The sequence below is a fragment of the Dryobates pubescens genome, chromosome 8, assembly GCF_014839835.1.
Source record: "Dryobates pubescens isolate bDryPub1 chromosome 8, bDryPub1.pri, whole genome shotgun sequence".
NCBI classification, from domain to species: domain Eukaryota; kingdom Metazoa; phylum Chordata; class Aves; order Piciformes; family Picidae; genus Dryobates; species Dryobates pubescens.
This window is the reverse complement of record NC_071619.1, coordinates 3055605-3074144: the sequence shown is the minus strand read 5'-3', so window position 1 is coordinate 3074144 and position 18540 is coordinate 3055605. Positions and strand designations below refer to the sequence as shown.

General features: G+C 46.3%; 1 protein-coding gene across 2 annotated transcripts in view; it reads right to left on the bottom strand.

Moving 5' to 3' along the window:
• Positions 1 to 1514: 1514 nt before the first annotated feature.
• Positions 1515 to 18540, bottom strand: part of CACUL1 (CDK2 associated cullin domain 1) — a 56631-nt gene continuing 39605 nt past the window's right edge. For both annotated transcript variants that reach the window (XM_009909425.2, XM_054163834.1), the window contains 4 exons: positions 14038 to 14127; positions 10837 to 10975; positions 6166 to 6209; positions 1515 to 3310 (listed from right to left, as the gene is read on the bottom strand). In XM_009909425.2, the coding sequence (XP_009907727.2) occupies positions 3270 to 3310; positions 6166 to 6209; positions 10837 to 10975; positions 14038 to 14127 (314 nt within the window). In that variant the 3' untranslated portion in view covers positions 1515 to 3269. The remainder of the gene's footprint in view (positions 3311 to 6165; positions 6210 to 10836; positions 10976 to 14037; positions 14128 to 18540) is intronic.

Below are 18540 nucleotides of genomic sequence, written 5' to 3'. Positions count from 1 at the left end.
CAACAACCAGAGAAAGGCTTCAAGGAGATGCAGCTGTAGAAGGGTACTTACCTGGCTAGACTCCCTCCTTCATCACCCATCTGGACCATGCATTAATTACCCACTGCTACAGTAGCCAGCAGGATGAAAAGAATCATTTCAACTTCCCAAGTCAAGGAATCAAGTTGATCTAAAAATATTTTAATGGAGCAAGTTTGGCTGCAGAACCAGTGCAACATAAAGAGGACACCCGTTGGATAACCGACTTTACTGCTTGGTCTTAAACAGAGTTAAGCTACAGATGCAACGGATTCACCACAAGTCGTTTGGTTAAGTTGAATACTGCGGGTAGGATCATGCTGTGGGCAGTGGTGGCTGTACAGTACCACTGCTCAAGGTGGCTGAGTTAGTTCTGCTGCTAAGTAGAATGCAAGTTTACAGAGGAACAAAACCATTTAGCACAGGCTGCTGTATTCTGCTTCATGCTCAGGCAGAGCGCTGACGTCTTCGACAGAGGAACAGTACTTTAGCATTATGTTAATAATGCCTCAACAGAACAGGAACTTCAGTGCCAGGTTTACGTCGTGACACGGTGCTTAACAAACAGCTTTCTCTGCTGTGGGGGCAGGGTGAGACTGCTACACAGGACCCAGAAGCATCCAAGCGCTGCTCAGTGCGTACCGAGCCAACCGCGCCGACAGGAATGTTTTACCTTCCGCTGGAATTGTTGTCCTAGAAGTTTGTGTCCCAAACATCGTGCAATGTGAAAAAAAACCCCAAACAAGGATGTTGAACCCTTGCCTTGAAGGTGAAGCTAAAGCCCTGCATGTTATTTACAAACTTGAACCAGCAAAACCACTCCAGGAACAGAAACCGAATCGTGACGTGAGCACTTGTGACCCGAGGAAGACGAGACAGCTTGGTTACTGCACTGATGTGAACCAGAATGGTAAGGGAGCTGTAAACAAACCTGAACCAAATTAGGTTAATGCATCTATTCTTCACTCCAGGATATTTCAGCAAACAGTGATTTTTTGTTTAAAGCTAAGGACACTATCAGAGGTTTTGTTTAAAGCCAAACCTGATGAAAATCTGGAAGCCAGCGAATCGTCTCTGTTCCTTAATAGCTTTCATGAACTTCGCTGCACACCGCAGCAACACCTCCACAACCTCCTGTTTTACCTAACCCTGCTGCAACTTTAACCAGCTGGTGGCAAAGTTGAAGCAAAAGCCATCAACACTTGAAAAATCCCTGCTCAGAGTGGTTTGACTTTCCCGGTGCTGGGGCTGTGCTAGGCTGCTGGCACTGCTCTACGCAGAACACAGCGCACCGAAGCATTCGTCTTTGATTTCGTTACGAAGAACTTCCTGCACGTGCAAGAGGCTTTGCAAACAGGCAGAGAAGTATCTGCAGGCAAATCAGCTTTGAATCTGTCAGTCACAGCACTGCCCTCCTCATTCTTCCTCCCTCCAATCCTGCAAACTAACAGCACTGCCCAAGTGGCTGACGTGAAACTGGTAACATTAACTTAACTTACATGGAGCCTGGCTCTACAACAACAACAAAGGAACTCTGTCCCTGCCACATCCTTTTTGCCTTTTACTCTTTAACCTTTCCCCTGCCTTTTGTGACAAACTCATACAAGCATCAAGGGAGCTGTGTTGCTTTCTTCTGCTGTATTTTTTAACAGGCTTAGTAAGAGTTGCACAAGACAACACTGAACAAAGCTTTGTTTCACTTCAGGAAGATTTTATGTTACCAACTCATTTCATTAGCTAAAGGTGATAAAAAATAAATCCAGAGTAACACACACACACACAAAATACCCCCAAACCCTCAACCCTGTAGTTCAACTGCTTTTTCAAGTATGTTTCTCCCCTCATGAAAGAGCTGCATTAGCCATAGCACTGATTAAAGCCCATCTCACAATCATTAGTATTTAGACCCGAGGTCCAGAGCTCCTGGAGTTGGGCTCAGCTGGATCTCCAGCTGAGTTGACACCAGGCTGGAAGCAGGAAGCCGATGGGTCCACAGGCGTGCATTACGCTCCTCAACTCCCTGATTCTGACTACATCCTGCTGTCAGGCTCCCACCACATCCTCAGAACAGGGGAAATGGCACAGGAGCCACAAAGTGATCTTGGACAAGTACCACTGTTGACTGATGGCCCAGGTGCAAATCTGGTTGGTGCTGACAGAGATGCGCTTTGCAGACTGGAGAATCTTGCCCGCATCGTTTCTATGCTGCACAGCATAAAATCCACCTCAGTATTTCAATCAGTCTGGAAGTCACATCTTGAGCTATTGCAATTATGGAAGCCAATGAAAAGTCAATGAGAGGTGTTCCACAAGAGTTGGTCCCAGCATTAAACACTAATACACATGAAAAAGAAAAGGGGACAAACTTCCAAGTCGCTCTTAGTGGCGGTGAAAGGCCAAACTTTTCTTCCTTCCTCCTATAAATTCACCTCCCATTAACGCAAGAGGAAAAGTGCAGCTTTGCAGCATTGTTTGTTCACATCAAGTTTCTCCTCCAGGACACATTTTGCAGCTGACAACACATGGTCTATAAAGTTGCAAAGTGCACAAGCTGAAGGCACGAGAGTACAAAACACGTAGGAAAACAGATCCCAAGATACCGAGTAACAAAGGAAACCAAAACCAAACAAAAAGAGAGGAAAGGAAAGGAAAGGAAAACCAAACATCTGGAATTCAAAACTCCCTGACAGAAGGTACATTTACATGGGACCAACTCTTAAGAGGTGACCATTTTTGCCACTAACAAAGAAATACTGCAAAATAAGGAAACTTTATTCTTATTCTTTTAAGGTAAAGGCTCCAGAAAATACCTCCAAGTTTAAAAACTACTACACCAAGGTGTGTTAAACTAGTCTTAAGAATGTCCTTAATATTAAGAAAAAAGAGTGCAAAAAGGATTCTTCCATTCTAATGCTTTTGGAAGCTGCTGATTTGGGCTGCCCCTTCTTCCCACTGTGAAAGGATCGCTTGTCAAGGTGCATTCCTCACACGCACGCGCGCACACACACACAACAAATCACAGAGCATTTTTAACTTGATAGGCTAGACCAAGGAGTCACTGTCTTTCAAAGTCATCCCAACTGTAGCAGCAACTGACATTAGAGAAAAGAAGAAAAGTCCACAACTCTTCTTTGAGGCAGAGTTCGTGTCAGAGCTTCAGTATCAGCAGTTGCCAAAGGAGGCTCCGGATACTGCCTGTGCTCCTCCAGTGTCTGTTCTGGCTAGAAATCAAAGCTGATCCAGCATGTTCACTATCTGTAACCCCTGGAGCTTGCACAAGCTGATGAGCCATCTGAAATCACAGAAAAAAAGCCCAAAGTTCACCAAAATTCTCTCACATTAAACTTTCACCTTTGCCCCCTCCCCTTCTCCCAAGCACCCACTGGTAGTTTGAGGCTGTGCCTAGAAAAAACTTACACAGATCTTGAACAGAAAGTGGTAGAATGTAAACACTGATTGAGCCAGCTTGGAAAAGACCTCAGAGATCATTGAGTCCAACCCATCACCCAACACTATCTAATCAACTAAACCATGGCTCCAAGTGCCACATCCAATCCCTTTTAGAACACCTCCAGTGATGGTGACTCCACCACCTCCCTGGGCAGCACATCCCAATGGCCAATCTCTCTTTCTGGGAAGAATTTCTTCCTAACATCCAGCCCAAACCTCCCCTGGCACAGCTTGAGATTGAGTCCTCTTGTTGTGGTGCTGGTTGCCTGGGAGAAGAGACCAACCTCCACCTGGCTACAACCTCCCTTCAGGGAGTTGGAGAGAGCAAGAAGGTCTCCCCTGAGCCTCCTCTTCTCCAGGCTAAGCAACCCCAGCTCCCTCAGCCTCTCCTCACAGGGCTGTGCTCCAGACCCCTCCCCAGCTTTCTTGCCCTTCTCTGAACACCTTCCAGCAGCTCAGCATCTTTCTTGAATTGAGGGGCCCAGAACTGTGGCCTAACCAGTGCTGAGAACAGGAGCAGAAATAAATCACTGTTGGATGTAAAAGGGCAAATAATGCTAAGGTCTAAGTAATCCCTTTGGCCTGGGGTTGTACATAGTTAGCTGTGTACATGAACTTTCTCTCTTTTCACTTCCTTCACTCTGGCAGATCCTAGCTGGCTTTTGCTTGGCTGTGGCTGACCTTGGCTGAGATGCTTTGTTTGTACTAACAAACCACTCTCTGTTCTTTCTCTTGTCCTGTGTACAGAGGGAAGGGAGGGAGCAGGGAGGTGGAAGCTCTTGGTAGCCCCCTGGTTTTTGTTCAGGGGGGGTTCTTGTGTTTATTAATTGCACATATATGTAAATATTGTATATTTGATATGTATTTATTGCATTTAGACTGTAGTTTTGCTTGTAAATACACCTTCATTTGCTTTCCCACTGAGCTGGTCTGGCAATTTTATGTTGGGGGGAATTTCAACCCACCACACCCCCAAAGCCCAGCATTGCCTGCAGGAGCTGATACACCATGGAAGTGTCCATCACTTCCCCTCAAGGTGTTCACCATAAACCAGTGTGACAGATTATGGCAGCAAATAAAGCAGACACCCTAGTGGAAAGCAGAGGAGGGAATTTGGTGGGAAGAATGCAATAAGATGAAGTGAAGTCAATAACAGAACCAGAACAGGTACCATTCCCCTGTCACCGAGGATATTTGATGACAATCAGGACCTTGCACCTCAATCCTAACCTGGAATGCATGGGATGAGATTCTCTCCCAGCCAAATAATTGTTCAGCACAGAAGATGGGACCTGGGAGTGAGTGTACCTGAAGTAGGGCTGTCTGAAGGAGAGCAAACAACTGCCAACAGAGATATCACTCCTGTCACTTTCCCCCAGCTCCCTAACAGACACTGGGGGAAATGATGGGAGTAAAGAGCCTCATACTTGAACATGCAGCAAAAGACTTCACCCCAAATGAAGAGAACTTCCCTGCTGCATGACTCACAGTTGTAGACAAATACAGCTCCACACAGGTGGATCCCAGGTTGTGCTAGAGAGGTAATTGCAGGTTCCAAGATGAAAAGCAAGTCCCCTTCAAACTCTCTGTTCTGCCAACAGACAGAAACATGCCTCACCAGCAGGTGATTTGTATCCGAGGTGGAATGGGTCATCATTTCACTAACTGCCCTCTTATGGGCAGTAAGAAAGACCTGGATGTGCTGGAAGGTATCCCAAGAAGGGCCATGAGGATGGTCAGAGGGCTGGAGACAGACTGGGAGAGTTGGGGTTGGTCAGTCTGAAGAAGACTCCAAGGAGACCTTACTGTGGCCTTCCAGTATCTGAAGGGAGCTACAATAAAGCTGGGGAGGGACTCTTTAGGGTATCAGGGAGTGATAGGACAGGGGGGAATGGGAAAAAACACTAGAAATGGGTAGATTCAGATTGGATGTAAGGAAGAAGTTGTTCCCCATGAGGGTGGTGAGAGACTGGCACAGGTTGCCCAGGGAGGTGGTGGAAGCCTCATCCCTGGAGGCTTTTAAGGCCAGGCTGGATGTGGCTGTGAGCAACCTGCTGTAGTGTGAGGTGTCCCTGCCCATGGCAGGGGGGGTGGAACTGGATGATCCTTGAGGTGGCTTCCAGTCCTGACAATTCTATGATTCTATAATACTGACCAAGCAGCAACTTGGGACTACATTCTTTTTCCTGGACCTTAGCTTCCACTTAGACCAAGGGGAAGTATCCTGCCCTTGGTACGTGGGGTATCTTGCTGTCTTACAGTTACAGCCAGGCTCTAGATGCAGGAAGTCTGTACTATTTACAATAGAATAAACCAGGTTGGAAGAGACCTTCAAGATCATCGTGTCCAACCTATCATCCAACACCACCTAATCAACTAAACCATGCAACCAAGCACCCTACCAAGTCTCCTCCTGAACATCTCCAGTGATGGTGACTCCACCACCTCCCCAGGCAGCCCATTCCAATGGGCAATCACTCTCTCTGTGTAAAACTTCCTCCTAACCTCCAGCCTAAACCTCCCCTAGCACAGCCTGAGACTGTGTCCTCTGGTGCTGGTTTTTTGGTTATTTGTTTGAATAGGAAGGGTTACACTGGCAGCCAGTTAGCTCTGTGTGGAGATGCACCACAGCATCCCTGAGAAGCCAGAAGCCCAGCCTGACCCACCCAGGATGGGATGGGTTAGATGCATACTTACTGTATGTTAACTCTTCTCCAGCTCTCTTGCGTGACTGGTCACCTCTGGGGGGGGAAATAGAAGATAAAAGAGATTGTCATGATTCTCTGAACTAGTTTAAGATGCTCCTGCTCATCACAGGAAGGTTAAACTAGATGAGCTTTAAACCAACCCAAAATATTCTAGGATTCTTTTCCCTTTAAATGAAAACCAACAGTGAAATATCATAGCAGCAGCAGCAGCTTCCCACAGGCTTCAGGAACCAAATGCAAGCCTGCTAGCAATAACACACGACTGCAGGAGGCTTAATTTGATAAAGGAGAGATGGCAGCTGTATTTTATAGGTGGAATTAGCTCATCCTTTTGTCAAACACACCAGCTTTAATCTCACAGGATCATTTTTTGCACAAAATTAAGATGAGGAAAACTCTTCCTGTGCAGTGGGGCCTTCAGTCATGCATAAAATGGTTTTCTTTAATCCAAGCTCCTCAACCAAACTTTAGCTCAACAGATCCAGTTCCATAACAAAAGGTATTTCTCATTACATGATAAAGCAGGCTCCAAGCAAGCTTGAGCTGACAGAGTACAGAAGTTATATGAACTGGTGTTCATACAGCTCCAGCTGTTTAAATCTTGAGGATTTAAAGCTCAAGATTTAAATAGCTGAAGTTATATGAACGCCAGCTGACATCACTGATCCTGACAGCTCACAATCAAATCCCCACCAATCTGGATCCATTCCTCCCCTACCCCTACACCCCCCTTTTATTCTTACAGAATACACAATTAACCAGGTTGGAAAAGACCTTTGAGATCATCCAGTCCAACCCATCACCCAACACCACCTAACCAACTCAACCAGGGCACCAAGTGCCTCATCCAGGCTCATTTATTTATTTAGAGGGATGTAGGGGAGCTGCATTAGAGCATTCTGGAGTGCAGTTACACACCCAGGGATGGAAGTGCAGCTGGGCTGACATGTTCCTCCACTATTCCCCTCTCCACCCTAACCCTCTCATACAGGGCTCTGTGTCCAGCCCAACTCCTCCAGTGTTTCCTACTATGGTCTTTCTGCCTGAGTTTCTAGTGGTCACATAGCTACACATAGCCATATACACCTAAGGACAAAGTGTTGCTTGCTACTGAAGCAAAACTTTTCTTCCCTTCCATAATTTTCCTCTCCCACAGCAGCAAGAGAGAAGAGGATGGAGAATGCAGCAATGACTGGGACCTTGCAAAAACACAAGCCCAAAGAGGTTTCTAAAGCCAAAGCATCTGTGGCATAAGAAACCCTCAAGGCTATCAGCACCTCCACCACTTTATCAGAACTTGAAGCTCTTATCTTGACCAAGCACATTTTTCAACCAGGGCATTCACCAGGTGCCCAAAGGGAACAGACTTCATGTTGACTTTTCTTGTGCACACAAACCCTCACACCTGGAGAATGTGGCTGCCTCACCAAAGTTTCTGGTGATGATAGATGTGTGTCCTGGTTAGAGGCAGAGCAGAACCAATCCTGTTCAGTGATTTCAAGTTTTCAGCTGAGTGCCTGCTGTGTGACAGCATTTTCTGAAGTCAGCAGGATGCTGTCACAGGCAGCATCTGCTTCCTGCAGCAACAATGCTGCTGTGCATGGTTACTGCAAAGGGCTGGGGTGCAGAAAGGCTCCTGCTCATATTTGCTGCTATGAACATCTTGTGTGACATCTTTGGGGTGCAGAAAGTAAAAAGAAAGGCACAGGACAAGGGACACTAAAGTGACCAATGAGGGATTCCATCCCCTGGACATCACATTCAGTATAAAGCTGAGGGATTGTGAGGAACAAGCTTCTGCTTCATTGGCCAGTGTCTGAGGAGGACTCTCAATTCTGCCTTCAATCCCTATCCATCTACTCCTGAAGAATCCAGTTCCAGAATCCAGCTCCTGAATCCATTTCCCATCTGCTGCAGGTGACAGGGACATCACTGCCATCAAGGGCACTGGGTTGGAGATTGGGTTTGTATCCATCTGTATGTATTTTATCATTATTCTCATAAACAGTGTTCTAGCTTTCTTTTCCAGCACAAGTCTCTCTTGCTTACTCCCTTTCTCTTCCCCTTTGTGTAGGGAGATAGGTTAATGGAGAGCAGCTCTCCTTTGTCTAGTGGCCAGCCCAGCCCTAGCCCTTGACAATATGCTATTCATACTGCTAGATAAGGAAGAGAGATTGCAGTCTGTTGTGAGTACAGTAGGTATAATTTCACATTTATCTGCTGGAAGGTGGGAGAAATTGGAGGTTTTTTCCCTCCTATTCATATAAAGTGTTCCTCCCTGAAACCACTCTTCAGTTGATGGACCCACTGTGTATGCCTTGATTAAGGTCTTTCACAAGTGAAATACTGCCAGGCAAGCGGCTTGTGTTCCCCTCTTCTGCAACAACTACATTTAATAGTGTTGAGAAGCTATTTCAACTAGAATCTGGCATGTCATCAATGCTGCTGAAGACACCTGACTGGGCTGTGCTCCTCAAGGCTGTTGTTGGAGAAAATGCAGCAGCTGAGCCATCACCATTTCCTGGCACAATTAGAGGACAGACACTTCATACTAACCCAGAAGAGAACAGACTGGACACACTGCTTGCTAAGAGGGAAAAACAACCCTCTTGTACATACAAATCTACACATCTGTGTGCAGGAATATACCCTCAGAACAATCCTGATTACTTGTAAGTAAATATAAGCTATGTTTATAGCAGATTAGATCTTGAACTACATTTCCAGGCAAGATGCATTGCAGATACCCACTGCAAAATGCCACGGAGCAAACAGATTGCCTGCACTTTGGCTTCCTTTTACCTCTGTCCTTTTACACAGTGACAGACTTAACACTTTATGTAACCTCCATGTTTACCAGCCTGCACTCACTCCTCAACAGCACAGACCTATAAAATATGCTGTGCAAAACACATTCATCAGACACTGAATATCAACAGTGAGTTGCTCCACTGCAAAGCTTTGCTCTGCATTTTTATTTGGGAAACTGAAGGAAAGCTAAATGGAAACAGCAGCTGCACAACAGCACAGGCTAGGGTGGACCTGTTTTCTAAACCCACAAGGCACACAAACACTCCTCACATGTCCAGAGCATCCCATGCTGCAGAAAGCTTCAAAAGGAAGAGGAACTCTTAGAAATTAGCCTCTGCAAGCACTACATGACACTGAAACCTTCACCTGGTTCTTCCTTGTATGACTCTCCTCAAGCTCTAAATCTTTTGTTTTCACAGAGAACAGAAACAATTTCCCATGCATCTGCATTGTTCCAGTGCTAGAGGATTACTTTTCTGCCTCGTTTCTAAAATACTGAGCATCCCAACAAGTCTCTCTTGTTAGAGAGCACCACAGAAGCATCCAGCAGCCTTAGCATCAGTCAGTATCCTGCCTACTACCCTCCCTAGCCTTTTAGAGAGTTTCCTTCTCACAGGACCAGCCAGAGCCTGTCTGATGTGCAGTTACTTAAGGGACAATCTTTTGGAAACCCATTGTGTTTGTGGCTGTGGTCTGTTACTACTTGAAGCTTCAGGTTTAATTCTCTGTGCAGTGGAAAGCCAGTGAACTGCAGCTGTAAGCAGAACTGTTACAAGCCACCTACAGCACTGGTGGGTTGGAAGCTAGGCAAAATTAAAGTGTTCCTATTGTGTTGTTGTTTTGCTCTGTGCACCTGACAGCATTACAAACCTACTCAGTTTGAAAGTGAACTGAAAAAAAATTAATGTATCTGTTATGGCTTTGGTTTTGATGCCTTCAAACTCATGCAAACTTCTGTTCCTCACAGAAATCCTTGCAAGGAGTGAGCCTGGAACACCATTTGCATTTGGGTCAGTAGTAGAGACTCACAGCTTGCTAGCTTACCAGGCTTTGAAGAGAGGTTATCACCTTCAAGGAAAACTACTTGAGTGTGCAATCCAGGAGCACATCTAACACTAAACATACACACATCCAGTCAGTGTTCAGACTACAGGACCAGATTCTCATTGTTGCACAGGTAACAAGAAAGATGAAAACCTATCCTCCTTTTGTAGAAAGAAACCTGCCAAGATGAGAGCTTTCCCAGTCTGACCCTGGTTTGTCAGACTGGTGCAAAAGCAGTGGTGAAAGTACCATGCCTCTGTCTAGGCAGTTAAAGAGAAGGGCAGAGAACAGGCACAGCCCAGGTTGAGCAATACAGGCTATGAGCATTTTCCACTGCCTCTCTTGCTGCTTTTTCCCCCTGCCCCAAACCCTCGGAAGAGAACTGCCTACTTTAAAATAAATATCTTGCCTGTCTCTGGAAGTGGCATAAGGAGAAGTTATCAACTGACACTTCCAAAAAGCATCATGAAAAAGGGGCAGCTTATAGAAGATAAATGGCCAAACTCAAGGCTGAATAAAAACATGATCCTGCCTTTGAAGTACTACCAAAAGAGAGGGAGGCAGGTGCTGGGAGCAACTTCTGCCACCAAAATAGTCCAAGATTCTGATCATTGACTCCTTGGTCCCATCTGCAGGGTTGGTGATGTGCAAAACAGGGAGAGAATAAGGCCATGTTTCAAGGACACTGAGTTGGGAAGGTGCTTTATTAACTCTTAAATGAGTTCTTCAATGTTTGCAGGTGCATCCATTTTTACCATTTCAGTAGTGTCCAGCACAATTACAGCTGAAGGCTAATAATGATTACCTAGTAAATCCATTCTGCATAAGCTCTCTTTGAAGTTTCTGATCTTGAGCAGCATATTCCTGAAGCTCAGACTCCACAGCAGGGGGTAGAATATTTGGGATGAATTTAGAAAATAAAGCTGGTGCCATCTGTACCCATTCTGTAGGAAAAGGGAAATCAATCAATGAAGCTCATGGAAGAGATGTTTTGGGAACATTTTACTCCCAGACAAATGTCACTTTTCTCTATTTTAAATACATTTCAGGATCTTGATTTTACTTTTCTTTTTAATAACCCCTAAAACCTGCCCACAAAACAAGCCCCCAAGCCCCACAGAAACCAAGTAGGACAAATAATCAGAGTGTTAACATCAGAGATTTGTCAGGGTTGGAAGGGACCTGCAGGATCACCTAGCTCCAACCCCTCTGCCCTGGGCAGGGACACCTCACAGTAGGTCAGGTTGCTCAGAGCCAAATCAGATGTTTGCAGGTTGATAATGGAATTGCTATTTCTTTTTTGGTCAACCATCTCATCCCTGAATTGAAATTCAGTTCTTGCTGCATCTCACAGGGCCTGCTGAGTCAGAATTAAGATTAGAATTAACCAGGTTGGCAAAGAACTTTGAGATCATTGAGACCAACCTATCACCCAACACCATCTAATCAACTAAATCATGGCACCAAGTGCCTCAGCCAGGCTCTTCTTAAACACCTCCAGGGATGGTGACTCCACCACCTCCCTGGGCAGCACACCCCAATGGCCAATCTCTCTTTCTGGGAAGAATTTCTTCCTAACATCCAGCCTAAACCTCCCCTGGTGCAGCCTGAGACTGTGTCCTCTTGTTCTGGTGCTGGTTGCCTGGGAGAAGAGACCAACCCCCACCTGGCTACAACCTCCCTTCAGGTAGTTGTGGACAGCAATAAGGTCCCTCCTGAGGCTCCTCTTCTCCAGGCTAAGCAAGGCCAGGACTGGGCCAGGCACTTGGTGCCATGGTTTAGTTGATTAAATGGTGTTGGCTGATAGGTGACTCGAAGAGACACAGAACCACTTAGGTTGGAAAAGACCTTTAAGATCAACTCTAACTTTAACCCAACACTGCCAAGCATATCAGTACATCATGTCCACATCTACAAGTCCTTTAAATAACTCCAGAGATGGTAACTCCACCACCTCCTTTGGCAGCCTGTTCCAATGCTTGACAACCCTTTCAGTGAAGAAATTCTTTCCTACTGTCTGCCTCTGGCACAATTTGAGGCTGTTTCTTCTAGCCCTACCACATTTTACTTGGGAGAAGACACTGACACTTTCCTACAGCCTCCTTACAGGAGCAGTAATTTAACTAAGCTCTTCCCCTTGTCTCCAGAGTAGAGGGCAGGGTTGGATTCATTTGTGGAGGTTTGGTTGGTTTATTTTGGTTGGTTTTCTTCTCTCTGTTTAGTTTTCACAGTATCACAGTATAACTAAGGTTGGAAGAGACCCCAAGGATCATCAAGTCCAACCTGTCCCAACAGACCTCACAACTAGACCATGGCACCAAGTGCCACGTCCAATCTCCCCTTGAACACCTCCAGGGATGGCGACTCCACCACCTCCCTGGGCAGCACATCCCAATGACGAATGACTCGCTCAGTGAAGAACTTTTTCCTCACCTCGAGTCTAAACCTCCCCTGGCACAGCTTGAGACTGTGTCCCCTTGTTCTGGTGCTGGTTGCCTGGGAGAAGAGACCAACCCCTTCCTGGCTACAACCACCTTTCAGGTAGTTGTAGAGAGCAAGGAGGTCTCCCCTGATCCTTCTCTTCTCCAGGCTAAACAATCCCAGCTCCCTCAGCCTCTCCTCCCAGGGCTGTGCTCAAGGCCTCTCCCCAGCCTTGTTGCCCTTCTCTGGACACCTTCAAGTATCTCAATGTCCTTCTTAAACTGAGGGGCCCAGAACTGGACACAGTACTCAAGGTGTGGCCTAACCAATGCAGAGTCCAGGGGCACAATGACCTCCCTGCTCCTGCTGGCCACACTATTCCTAATGCAGGCCAGGATGCCATTGGCCCTCTTGGCCACCTGGGCACACTGCTGGCTCATGCTTAGGCGGCTGTCAATCAGCAGCCCCAGGTCCCTCTCTTTTTTTGGTGGTTTTGGGCTTTCCTTTGGTTGCTTGGTTGTTGGATTGTTTTTTTGGATGGAGCATTTTTTGGGGGTGGTTGGTGGCTTTTGGTTGGGGCTTTTTTGGGGGGGGGGGGGTTGTTGGGGTTTTTCAGATGGATCTTTTTATTGGGGAGGGGGATGAGGGTTTTGTGCTTGTTTGGTTGGGGAGTTTTGTTTGGGTTTTTGGGAGGGGTTGGGGGGTTTTTTGTTGTTTGGTTGGTGGGGTTTTTCATTGGTTTGGGGTTTTTTATTTGGTGTTTTTTTTGGTTGGTTGGGTTTGGGATTTTTTGTGGGTGTGTGGCTTTGCTTTGGTTTGGTTGGGGTTTTTTGTGGTGGTTTTTCTTGTTTGTTGGGTTTTTTGTGGGGGTGGGTTTGGTTTGGCTGGGGTTTCTTGTGGTTGTGTTTGGGGCTATGTTTCTGTGAGTGGTTTTGGTTTGGTTGGGGTTTCTTGTGGTGGTTTTGTTTGTTTGGGGGGGGTTGTGTGTGGTTTTGGTTTGGTTGGGTTTTTTGTGGTGGATGTGTTTGGGGCTATTTTTGTGTGGGTGGGGTTGGTTGGGGATTTTTGTTTTGGGGGGAGTTGTGTGGGGTTGGGTTTTGGTTTGGGGTGGCTTTTGGTTGGGTTTTGGGGGGTGTTGTGTGGGTAGTTCGTTTTGGGGTAGGTTTGGTTTTTGGGGGGTTTGTGTGTGTGGTTTTGTTTTGGGGTGGGTTTGGTTTGGTTTTTGGGGGGTTTGTGTGTGTGGTTTTGTTTTGGGGTGGGTTTGGTTTGGTTTTTGGGGGGTTTGTGTGGGTGGTTTTGTTTTGGGGTGGGTTTGGTTTGGTTTTTGGGGGGTGTTGTGTGGGTGGTTTTGGTTTGTGTGTTTTTTTTAGTGGTGGTGTTTTCTTTTGTTTGAACAGATTTGGCATTCACATGGCACCTTGGGCAAGCCAGAGAAATGGGCGACAAGAAGAATGAGAGCTTCTGCCTAGCAGAACTAAGCCATTATGATTTGTTTGTCAAACATGCATTAGACAGACACTAAGGGCACAGGCACTGAGGAAAACTTAGCACATGAGAGCACCCCAGAAAGCTTTTTCTGTCTTACCTGGTCGTAGTGTATAGAGGCCTTTCACAATATTTGCCATGGTTGAAGGAGTTATTTGAAACGGCGTTGACTGAGCTTCCAAAAGTAAAGCTGGAATGAAAGGCAGAGCATTAGCTATTGCCCTAAGCAAGCAATACAGGCTCTTACACATTTTTGCATCAAGGAAGTACAGTAGTTGTGCTTTTTGTTGTTGCTGTTGTTATCTGAAGTCCTCATAAAGGAAACAGCCAGCTACGTGCTTGCAACTTAATTCCCAGGAGGAATACAGCATCACCTTCAAACAGAAGTGTTCTGCTCAACTGATGAATAATGGAAAGGTGAAGTGACTTGCTTTGCATCCATTCTCAGACAGGCAGCAGGAGCTCTAAGGAAAAACCAAACAAGCAATGGCTCTATGCATTCAGATGCAGAACTGAAGCAAACAATGTATTTTAAGAACCACTCTCATACTGTGTGTGCTCCACATCTGGAGACGCAATCATAGAATGGCCTGGCTTAGAAGGGACCTCCAAAGGTCATCCAATCCAACCCCCTCTGAAGTCAGCAGAGGCATCCTCAACTAGATCAGGTTGCCCAGTGTCCTGTCAAGCCTCACCTTCAATATCTCCAGGAATTCCACCTCCCTGGCAACCTGTTCCAGTGTTCCACTACCCTCATGCTAAAGAACTTGTTCCTAACATCCAACCTAAATCTGCTCTGCTCTAGTTTGAAGCCATTGCCCCTTGTCTTGTCACTGCAGGCCTTTGCAAACAGTCTCTCTCCATCCTTCCTGTAGCCCCCTTCAGGTTCTGGAAGGCTGCTATGAGGTCTCCCTGAAGCCTCCTCTTCTCCAGGCTGAACACCCCCAGCTCCCTCAGCCTGTCCTTGTAGCAGAGGTGCTCCAACCCCCGATCATTCTTGTGGCCCTCCTCTGGACCTGCTCCATCAGATCCTGTAGCATTGCTGTCCATAAAACTAAGACCAGGTCCAAAGGCTATGGATTAAGGACCAAGTAGTGTAAAAACCAAAAACATCCAAACAACTAAAGAGAGTAGACAGCAAATAGAAGTGGTCTGTTCTTTTCAACACAAGTCAGCCTTTCAGTTTTAGTCTCTGCCATGATCAACACATTGCAGTGACTGCATCTTCCTCTTGTGGAAAAACCTGGCAACAGCAGAATTACTGCTGAGATTACAACAGCCAGGCCTTGAGCCTGCCTTCCACATACTTGGGGTTTGTGCACCCACCTGAACAACAGAAACAAGCAAACAGAAAACCAACTGCTGCTTTTCAGCTTTCATGCCTCTACAAAGAAGCTGAGCAGCGCACACACACATCCCCCCCTTTCAGTACCCATTATGTGGAGGAGACAAGTCTCCCTACAGGGTGGATCTCTGGTGCTTGCATTTTAGAGGCTCTGGTTTTTGCTTCTCCAGTTCTGCCTTCAGCATCTGCCACTTCAGTACTGACCATGAGATGAAAACATCTTTGGGTGCATGCTCTCCTCTCTGTGGAACTGTTGAAGGGGCTCATGTGGAGGACAGACTGAAGGAGTTGGGGATGTTCAGTCTGGAGAAGAGAAGGCTCCGAGGTGACCTAATTGTGGCCTTCCAGTATCTGAAGGGGGCTACAAGAAGGCTGGGGAGGGACTTCTCAGGAAATCAGGCAGTGATAGGACTAGGGGGAATGGAATGAAGCTGGAGGTGGGGAGATTCAGGCTGGAGGTGAGGAGGAAGTTCTTCCCCATGAGAGTGGTGAAGCCCTGGAATGGGTTGTCCAGGGAGGTGGTTGGGGCCCCATCCCTGGAGGTGTTTAAGCCCAGGCTGGATGAGGCTCTGGCCAGCCTGATCTAGTGTGGGGTGTCCCTGCCCATGGCAGGGGGGTTGGAACTTGTGGTCCCTTCCAACCCTGACTGATACTATGATACTATTTTCCCTAAGCTTTGTGCAATCAAACAGTATTGAACAGCATTTGACTCTTACAGATTAATTTCTTTTACAAAACCAAATAACAATCTTGGAAGTGCTTGCTCCTTTCAGCTGAAGCCCTGAGGAGGTGAGAGTGATTTGTTTTGTAATGACATTATTTACAGCCTCTTTCCTGAGGATTTTTTTTCAAAGAGCCTCTTGGCAGCCAGGAAAGCTGCAAACAGTAGAAAGGGGAGAATGCCTTACAAAAGAAGATATGCAGGCAACAAAGCACAATCCATCCAGTGTGGGCATGAATTAGCATCATAGAATTGTTAAGGTTGGAAGGGACCTCAAGGATCAGCCAGTTCCAACCCCCCTGCCAAGGACAGGGACACCTCACACTATAGCAGGTTGCTCACAGCCACATCCAGCCTGGCTGCAAAAACCTCCACAGTATCACAGTATAACTAAGGTTGGAAGAGACCCCAAGGATCATCAAGTCCAACCTGTCTCCACAGACCTCATGACTAGGCCTCCAGGGAATCCTCATCCCTCCAGGGATCCCCTCCAGGGATGAGGATTCTACCACCTCCTTGGGCAACCTGTGCCAGTCTCTCACCACCCTCATGGACAAACTTTTTCCTAACATCCAATCTGAATCTACCCACTTCCAGGTTTTTTTCATCCCCCCCAGTCCTATCCCTCCCTGACACCCTCAAAAGTCCCTCCCCAGATTTCTTGTAGCCCCCTTCAGATCCTGGAAGGCCACAGTTAGGTCTCCTGGGAGCCTTCTCTTCTCCAGACTGAACAGCCCCAACTCCCTCAGTCTGTCCTCATAGCAGAGCAGCTCCAGCCCTCTGCTCATCCTTGTGGCCCTTCTCTGGACACCTTCCAGCATCTCCAGATCCTTCTTCTAATAAGGGCTCCAGAACACAGTACCAGAGGTGGGATCTCAGAGTGGAATGGAGTTCAGATTGCAGCTACTTCAGCACAACCTTTACCAAGAGATTTGTAGGATCCTGGGAATTCTAAACTTGATCCCCATATGTAGACACCAACTTCTATTCCAGTGCTATGTATAGCACATTATTTAAACCAGAATAAGCCTAAAAATGAACACTGACTTAAAGATGACAAAGTCCAGAGTGAAAAAACTACCTGGGCATTTTAATGGATGCTAAGAAGTATTTCATAACACAGCTTCTTGATTTTACTCCTGATAAGCTGAAAACAGGGTTAGCCAGTAGAACCCAAGTTATAACTAGCAAAAGCAATTAAAAAATATCTCAGCAGCTACTTCATATAATGCAAGAAGCAAAATGAGCAGCCACTTGCTGCTGTGGATTATTAACCATCATTAGAAAGGGATTTTGAGTAAAGTCAGTGGAAGAATTTGCCTGGAGATTAATCCTACAGAAATACCTTCTTCAGCACTTGATTGCAGCTTCAGAAAGCACATTTACCCCCTTTGATGTCTGCAAGTATTCACACCACATGCTATAATGCAAGTTTCTATCAGTTCTGACTGCCAGTAAATATATGCACAAAGGTACTGCATTCAACAACAACATAACTAACACAGGTTTGTTTCCTGTGTCTCAAAGGAAACTAACAGAACAGAGTCAGAACTCTCAGAACAGAGTCAGAACTCTCCAGGTTGGAAGAGACCTTTGAGATCGAGTCCAACCTATCACCCAACACCATCTAATAACAACCATGGCACCAAGTGCCTCATCCAGTCATGGGGACTCCACCACCTCCCTGGTGAATAATGAATACATTATTTATTGAGAATAATGCCCAGAGAAGGGCCAAGAGGCTCATGAAGGGCCTGGAGCACATGCCCTGCAAGCAGCATCTGAGGGAGCTGGGGGTGTTCAGCCTGGAGGAGGCTGCTCTCTACAACTACCTGAAGGGAGGTTGGAGGGAGAAGGGGCCTGGCCTCCTCTCCTTGATGACAAGCAACAGGACCAGAGGGAATGGTTACAAGCTGCACCAGGGGACATTCAGGCTGGATATCAGGAAATATTTCTTCACTGAAAGGGTTCTCAAACGTTGGAAAGGTCTGTCCAGGGCACTGGTGGAGTCACCATCCCTGGGGATGTTTAAGCAGCATGTGGACCTGGTGCTTGAGGGGAATGGTTTAGTGTTGACTCTTCAGTGCTGGGTCAAAGGTTGGACTGGATGAGCTTGGAAGTCTCTTCCAACCAGACATATTCTGTGATTCTTCATTAAATTATGCTGTATGAAGTAATCCAGTCTACACCTCTTCCAAAAGCTAGCTACTGGCACCTGAAGAACAATGAGTACTGCTGGGAGAGGTGGATTTGGAGAATGCTTTCTGTAAGAGTGAGCAAAGCTCTTTGGGTAGATCCAGACAAATCTCAAGGCAGGTTTACAGACAAAGATGTCAACACTGATGATGTAAAACTTCACACACAAATTTATCTCCAGGTTTGCAATGAAACCTACTACTAAGAGTTACTTAAGAAACAGAAGTATCTGCCAGACACATTGAAGTGACTTCTGTTGTCATTTTAGAATCATATAAAAAGCCTCCAAATAGTAAGGCTCCTTCATTTTTAGCTTAATGAATGGAGACACTACAACACAG